Raw genomic sequence first — 7,877 nt, forward strand, 5'->3', positions numbered from 1 at the left:
CAGAAGGTGAGACAGGTGAATAAGAAAGGTCAAGAAGAAAGGGAAGGGCTGGTTGAGCTCTGTCCACCCGCGTGATGAATCGTGGAAGGTGTTTGCCGATGGGTGGTATCATCGCAGCATGACCTGTGTGTCATGTCACCTGTAAATGCTGTTACGATCGCATGGGTTTCACGTTGCTCTCGTCATTTTTAGAGTTCACGGAGATTATGCTTGACAGCTGTCTGCAAAGTATTTAATAGTAGAATAATGAATAATATTTATATAGTGCAGATACTAAAAGAGCCTTTAGTTTTTGTCTATAACTGAAGAGTATAGAAGTTGCTGGTGTTCAGAAAGTCCCTGAATTCCGTTAAATTCCACTACTCCATGTGGACGTGATCATCATGTGGATACAAGGAGTGCAGAAGAGGTGGTGTGATGGCAAATCTCAGTGGATCGAGACATCGATCTTGTATCTGTAATTTTTCTGAAACTGATGACGTGGTGGCTTAAAATTATTAATGGAAAGATTTGCAAAATTGAACTGTTACTTCATTGGAGGTGTTCCTCAGACCAGGCCTTCTGATTGTGTTTTGCCTTTATCAAAGCGAGGAGCTGGTCAGAATTGTGTAGAGAGCAACTACTCGGATATGGCATGAAAGTCTGATCTGAATTTTGGGGTCTGAACTTTTTTCCTGATTTTTTTTTTTTTGAGGGGTGTTAACTGTTCATAGAATTTCCAGTTAATGTTAATTTATTGAGAATTTCATTTTAATATATCCGTTTGAAAATTCTGAAGAGGAGGAAGAAAATACAGGTTTGTGTTAGACCTCAGAGTTTGAAATAGAATTTCTGGCAATTTTTCACTGCTCATGTTTATGGGAAACTTGATTGCGTATGTAAAATTGTAAAGAAGCTTGGGTGATTTAGCACACGGACTGTTAATAGCGGGAAGTCGGGGTGCAGAGTATAAAGGTAAAATTCTCACATCTGCTGTTACATGTTGTTAACTCCCTTAGCAGACATTAAATCATTTCAAGTACAATAATAGTGTGGGAGGTAAATTAACTAACCATTAACAATCTTATAAATACACAATTAACATGCCAGCGTTTATATGACACATTGATGGGGCAGCAGTAATTTTTGATCGGGAGTTTGCAGACCTTTCAGAAGCCTGAGGCAGCTGCTTATTTAAACAAGTTCTTCCTGCTTGCAGGTGAGCTCGGCCTTTTCTAATGAGCGGTGTGTAGATAACTACATCTAAAGAACATTCTTAGCACACTTTTAGAATGTCCTAGGTTGTGCTTGGCTGTGTCTGTGCTCTGCAGGTCTCACCGTACCAGCTGCACCCTCAGGGCTCCAGGGCCTTGAAGGGGCACGTTGCAGCCAGGAGGCTGGGAGAGCAGGCCTGCTTTCTGTGACGGAGAGAGTCAGAAAATAAAAAATGGAGCTGGAGTCCCAGCGCTGCCAAGGCTGGCAGGACTGCTGGGGATGGGGGCCAGCGTCCAGCTCGGGGCCATGGCCAACTGGGGCTTGGGTATCTCCACGGGGGAGTGTGTTTAGCTGATAGCATAGTTTATTAAAATGTATGGGAGGAGTAGTGTATTAATAACAAGCAGCATGTCAGTTTTATTTCTCTGCCATTCTTTTATTGAATTCCTTCTTGCTGCTGGGTCTGCTGTTTAATAGAATACTTTTTAATTTGTCTGTATTTTTTTAAAGCAGAAAGGACACTGTTTCAGGAAAAAAAAAAAAAGCAATATTTATGGCCAAGGGAGGAAAAAAACCCCCATAAAATTGTAAAGGATGCAAATCTCTATTTATTGACTGTTCTAATTAGCAGATTCTGATGTTTGGTACGGAGGATACTGGTAGGGATGGTGGGTTTGCAATTTACAGTACACCTTCAGAATTTTGGTTTCGTCATGATTAGATGAGTGTCCAACTAAAGTATTACTTTTGATTCCAACTATTTAAATGCAGAAGCTGCTTCCTGGGGCTCTCTATGTTGATACACCTCTCCCCTTGGAAGTGTGGGGGGGAAATGATGAAATGTGTTGCTGCTCCTGGAACAAGCCTGGCTGATGCTGTCTTGCGCTTTCTTCTGTTAAAATCTGCCAGGAAAAGGCCAGCTGCCTTTACCAGATTTTCATGGGATAGTGCTTTGTGCGATTTAAAATTGTTTCTTTCCTTCGGTATTTTCCTCTTGCTGACAGAAGTTTTGCAAACAGCAACATAGGGGTTTGTGTTGTTTCTATGGTCAAAATATTAAATAAAAATATGAAGATGTTGAGTTTTTTCTCAGATACACAAATGATTAGACAAGCAGTGGGGATTTTGATCTTCTGGAATTTACCTGTGGTCTTACATCTCTCTGTGAACTTAGACTGAAACCCCCCCAGCCCCCCTGTTCCTGGGGCACAGGTTTGGCCGTCGCTCTGCGCCAGCCGCGGGCACCGCTGCGGGAGGGGAGCCTGGGCTCTGCGCCGCTGCTCCCGCTGCCTGTCTTGTGTTGTACCGGGCTCTGGCAGCTGGTCGCTGGCGGACTGATCAGCCTGGAAATTAAGTGGTTTTTTTCCTTTTGGGTTATTTCCAGCAGGTCATTTTTTTGTTCCAGCCCGCCTCAGAGGCACACAAGTGCCGCTGCCAGCCTTTGGGAGGTGGTGGAGGATCCGACTGGGGCCGGGCAGGAGTGTGGAGCTGCCCCTTGCGGAGGCAGCCCAGGCTGGAATTACACTCACTGTAAATCCACTCCTACAGTAAAACAGGATAACCGTTTGAGCGTGGTTTGGGTTTTGAGGCTTGTTGGGGGCTTTTTTCCTTTTTTATTTTTTTCCCCCCCTCTACTTTCTTTTGTAAGGAGCTGAGTTTGCTGAGTGAGCTGGTTTAGGTAAGTGGCCATTACTGTTGATAAAGTGCTCAGGAATGCAGGTGTGTGCTGTATGATCATGGAGCTTGTGCTGGATTACAGCAGTTGCCCTGTATGAAGCACCACGCAGCAGCAGATGTTCAGTATTCTGCCCTGAGATACCAATCTCTTCACGTTCAAAGTTTTTCCTGGAAATACAATATCTGAAGAGGGTCTATAATAAAGAAACCGAAGAGTTGGTAACATACTGTTGTGATGGGTGAAAATAAATTCAAAAACCCTGTCTGGTTTTGTAAATTTAATAATTTGAATAGACAGATGTTTCTTTTGTGTATTTTCTCTCCATCCTTCTGTGTGCAGTACATAGAATATTTTGCCTTACAACAGCATTTGTTGCAGAGTAATAGGACCTGTCAGGAGGTGTATGCTTTTCCTCTTGTCTTGATGTTCAGGGTTCAAGCTGTCCCTCAAAGCCACGGTTCTTTCAGTGGATCTCAGTGAGCAGTGTAACTTAAGTAAACTGGAGCAGAGTTAAAATTATTTACTGTACAAAACTGAGTCAGGTTTTATGCATCCAAGGTGTAAACCTTCTTGAAGCAGGGATTTTTAAATTTTTTCTAAAATACTTCGTACATTTTATTTTTAGGTACACAAGTCCATGGAGCAAGATGGAGAGAAGATAGTATAGCGACGTGGTGGACTTGTGGACAGCATGGCTTTCCTGGACAACCCAACAATTATTCTTGCTCATATTCGGCAGTCACACGTGACCAGTGATGACACTGGGATGTGTGAGATGGTCCTGATAGATCACGATGTCGACCTGGAGAAGTTTAATCCCTCGTCAGCATATGGGGACAGTGGTTCAGAAACCCAGGGAAGCAATGGTGAGACTCAGGGCTATGTGTATTCCCAATCAGTAGATATTACCTCAAGCTGGGACTTTGGAATCAGAAGACGATCAAACACAGGTAAGTGATATTTGTGGCAAAGATTGCATTAGCCTTTTACATTCAGTTTCTATTAGTCTGGCTTGCATGGACAAGTCAGAGCATGACTAGCTAGGTATCTGTCAAACTTTTCCTTTTTTTAATGTCAAGACCCTTTTTATAAAAGGACATATAATGATTCTGTTACTTTACCATGCTGTCAACTGTGTTTTAATTGCTGTTTTACTAATTCATGTACAGAGGAACATTGAGGCAGTCAGTTTTATATATAAAAAAAAAACCTAAATTGTAAAGACATCATGTCTAAATCCAAAGTACATGAAGAGTCTTTGATATTTCTATTGTTAATGTCTGGAGGGGTGTTAACTTTTGAACAGAATAGTTATTTTCTGAGAAAAATCTACCTAGTGAGGCATCAAATCTGTTTGTTATAAAAGAGAGGAATGGAGTTTGATGTGAGCCAGTGAAGTGAATGATTTGTCTGTATTTTGTCTTCTGAAGTTTTATTTCTGAGAAGAACCTTGAGCTAGGATTTAAGTTACCAAATTAGGAAGTTTAAGGGTGTACACCTTTTCAAAATATGCTCACTCTGTCCTGACTGGAAGAAAGCTGTCCCATTTGTGGTTTCATCAGAAGGATATTCAGATTTCTACTTATACCCGAAGAATGCTATGAACAAAAGTTCTGTGATATGAAATATATATGAAAAGGTTTGGAGCAGGGTGGTCAGTACTGATCTCTTTTTTTTTTTTTCTGTTACAGTATATATTTTTTTTCAAATTATTTCTGAAGGTATTATAACACCACCTAGAGCGCAGAAAAAACATCTGTGCTCTACCTAACAAGTAAAATGTTTTGTGGTGTTGAATGTCTGAAGTACCTTCTGAAAATAAGAAGTTATCAAAAGTTACAGAAAAGATGGGGCACTGATCTCTTGTAACGGAGAGTTAGATTTGGAAATAAGCTGAATATATAGCTGCAGCTGAGTGCAAGGCATAGTTGAAAGGTTAGTGTGCCAGACAGCCTAGCGTTGGCCATGAGGTCTTGTTTAGTCCAGTTGATGGTATAGTTTATGAGGAAGGAGAGACAAAGTTTAAAGTTTAGTGGAATTGCTCCAAAAATAATTCTGAAGGATTATTTTACCAAATTAGTAGACTGATAAAATAATCTCCATTTAAATTATGGATTGAAACCGCTTCAGATTCCAGTTGGTGGCATATTCTAAGATAATGGTTAGGACGTTCAGTCCATTGGGGAGCCAGTTTTGTGTCTCTTTTCATCTGGCATGTCTTTTATGTTCCATTGTGCCACCAGGAACCTAATGCGATTATTGAGGTCATCAGGCTATGATTTGCAACAGAGCGGGGTGGAAAAAAGCCTACAAAGAGTGCAAGCTGATCAGTACTGAACCTTTTTCAAAAATACAGGAAGAAGAATAAATTAAGTAGATGGTTAACTATTTTAATATGAATGCTTTTGCATTACACAAGTACTTATCTAAGTTCTTGATGCAAGAAAACATATCTACATACCCAGATCAGTGTTCATACACCTTGTAAGTTCAGAAACTCATTAACTGTGAAATTTGCAATTTTTGCTCCTAAAATGGGCAAATGTAAGGACATTTTTTTATGTAATCTGTAACTACCTGAGTAGATTTAGCAAGAGCAGGAACATTTGTTCTTTGAAAAGCAGGTAATGGTTTTTAGGTTTGGAAAGAGAATACGGTGTAATTTTGTGTGTCAACAGGTAATAGCGGCAGACTTTTACCATGCAAGCTCTTCTTTACTCTCCTTGGGTTTATACCCTGCTAAATAAAATTATATACTCTCTTTAACCATGGTTTTTGGATGGAATATACCTTTTTATTATCTTTTGCAAAGCTGTTTTACTGTAAAATACTTTACCAGGGTAGTCTCTTTTTCATAAGTTGTAGAAAAAATGTGTTACTCTAGAAGACTCAATACATCTCTGCAGAGACTACAGAAGTGTTGGTTGTCAGGTAGTTCTCATGTGGGTATGCAAATCTGGAAATAAATTTTATGTGGATTCTAATATCAAAGTTATCCCCTTGGTCGTGAAGGGGGTGTGCAGTGGGTGGGACATGTTGGGGTGTTGCCCATCATGTCTGGGGAGAGCGCAGGGTGGCTGCCGCTGAATTCTTCCTCCTTTCCTGCAGGAGCAGGATGGGTCAGGGGTGGTCTTTGGCTCTGGGCTCCATCTCCTCGCTGCCTTCTTTCTGCCATAGCCAGAGGGGTAAAAAAAAAAAAGTAAAGTGGAGACAGGTTTGTGTTGGGTATGTGGGAAAGCAGCAGATTCCCCCAGTGCACATGACTGGAAACAAAGGCTCATCTAGCTGCCACTAGTTAAGGGAAGAAGAACTGCATCTGGTCAGTGACATTTTTCGCACAGAAGGCTTTCAAACTAACATGCTTCTTATGGGAATGAACCTTAAATAATTCAGATTGCTAATAGGTGCTGATAATTCCATCTAATTTGGAGTTGCTGTAGCACAGCCCCACAGCAAATGGTCATGTGTGATCAGCTGCAGATGGAGCAGGATGGAGCTGGTGAAGATGGTGACCGCGCTGTAGGACGTTTGTTTTGACAAGGGGTAAAAATGTCAAATACGATAAAAACATGCATTATTCTTATTTCTGCTCTGCGTTTTTTCCTCTATCCACTGTTTACCTATTAGTCTAACAGATACTTTGTGATGGCCCATTTGGGAGAAGGGGTTTTGGAAGGTAATTTTGAGCTACACTCTGGACAGTAATTGCGGAAAAAAAAGAAGTTTTTTCTTTCAGAATAAAATATCTACACGGCAATAGGGTTTTACCCATTATTTAAACTTATAAGCAGGGATACTTCTTCTCTTATTTTGGTAAGAGTAAGATACATAGAGGTATTTAGGCACAAACCTCGTGTTGACTTAAATGGGAAACGGGCATCAAAGTCACTGTTTGTGTTTGTACCTTAAACTGCTCGTTACAGCTCTTACACCTCAAAGTATTATTTTTTTCATCAGTTCCCAGGCTGAGAGTTTTTATGGGGGCAACAAAACACTTCTGTGTCCACAATTCAGTTCAAAGACTGGGTGTTAAAGTGTAATAATAGGAGGGGTAGAAAATATTTATTAACCTTTTTTAATTGGTGAAATGGCTCAGGGAACCCAAATTGTATCTAAAAATTGTCAGAGTAATTTAGCATTTTAGAATCTCTTCTACAAACCCATTTTAGTTAATGGATTATCTCAATACATCAACATTTCTAATATATCCAGCAAATTGTTTCCTGCAGTGATCAACATTATCAGTCCTACTTTCCAGTCTAATCCGCTTTCTTCTTTTGAGGGACCCCGCATAACATCAGCTATTTCTTGTGATGGTTTCCTTGGGTGGGTTCCACCAGGTTTAGGTGACCGTCTCCTGAGAGATATCTGGCTGTTAACAAAAAGATAATTTAAGGTATTGTCTGGTACCCTGGCCTGTAAGTTCTTTGGTATTAATTATAACTGTTTGAGGCTTTTTTTCAAACTGTATTTTGAAGATGGAGTCAAAATATATGTAAAGAAATATTATATTCATTTTAAGATTTGACTAATGTTGTGAAGATACAAATCATTTATTTTACTACCTATAAACTGTTTCAGCACACTGAAGAAAAAGCTATGCTAATTTATATAGCTTTGACATTTTATAATTTTCATGATTTTTAGATAAAGGATTTTATATTTAAAACTTTAATAGTCTAGTCTGAGTTCATTTATCTTTAATTTTTGAAACGGGTAGAGTAATTCATAACAGTAATTTTATTCCTGTAATGTAATATTCACTTCAGTTCATTTGTGCATTAAAATTCCTTTAAGACCGTTATTAATGATTTATATAATGAAATGTCATATTAATCACAGAAGTTTTCACATTTTATTATTCTCTTCCATGTTAATACTATCTTTATGATCTCTATTAATGTTTTATATCCTCTAATTTCAATTATAAATCAAGAACATTTTCATGTTTTTGTTGGTATTTGCTTTTCAGGGGTGCCACCTTTAAAATTTTATGACTTTTTTC

The 7,877-nt window shown here is 39.3% G+C and overlaps 1 protein-coding gene across 1 annotated transcript in view; it reads left to right on the forward strand.

The window, feature by feature from the left end:
- Nucleotides 1–3,499: 3,499 nt before the first annotated feature.
- The window catches only part of MAPKAP1 (mitogen-activated protein kinase associated protein 1), a 40,139-nt gene continuing 35,761 nt past the window's right edge, over nucleotides 3,500–7,877 (forward strand). The window contains exon 1 of the mRNA XM_010078324.1: nucleotides 3,500–3,822. Within this exon, the coding sequence (XP_010076626.1) occupies nucleotides 3,564–3,822 (259 nt within the window). The 5' untranslated portion in view covers nucleotides 3,500–3,563. The remainder of the gene's footprint in view (nucleotides 3,823–7,877) is intronic.

The sequence above is a fragment of the Pterocles gutturalis genome, unplaced genomic scaffold, assembly GCF_000699245.1.
Source record: "Pterocles gutturalis isolate BGI_N339 unplaced genomic scaffold, ASM69924v1 scaffold45863, whole genome shotgun sequence".
NCBI classification, from domain to species: Eukaryota; Metazoa; Chordata; class Aves; order Pterocliformes; family Pteroclidae; genus Pterocles; species Pterocles gutturalis.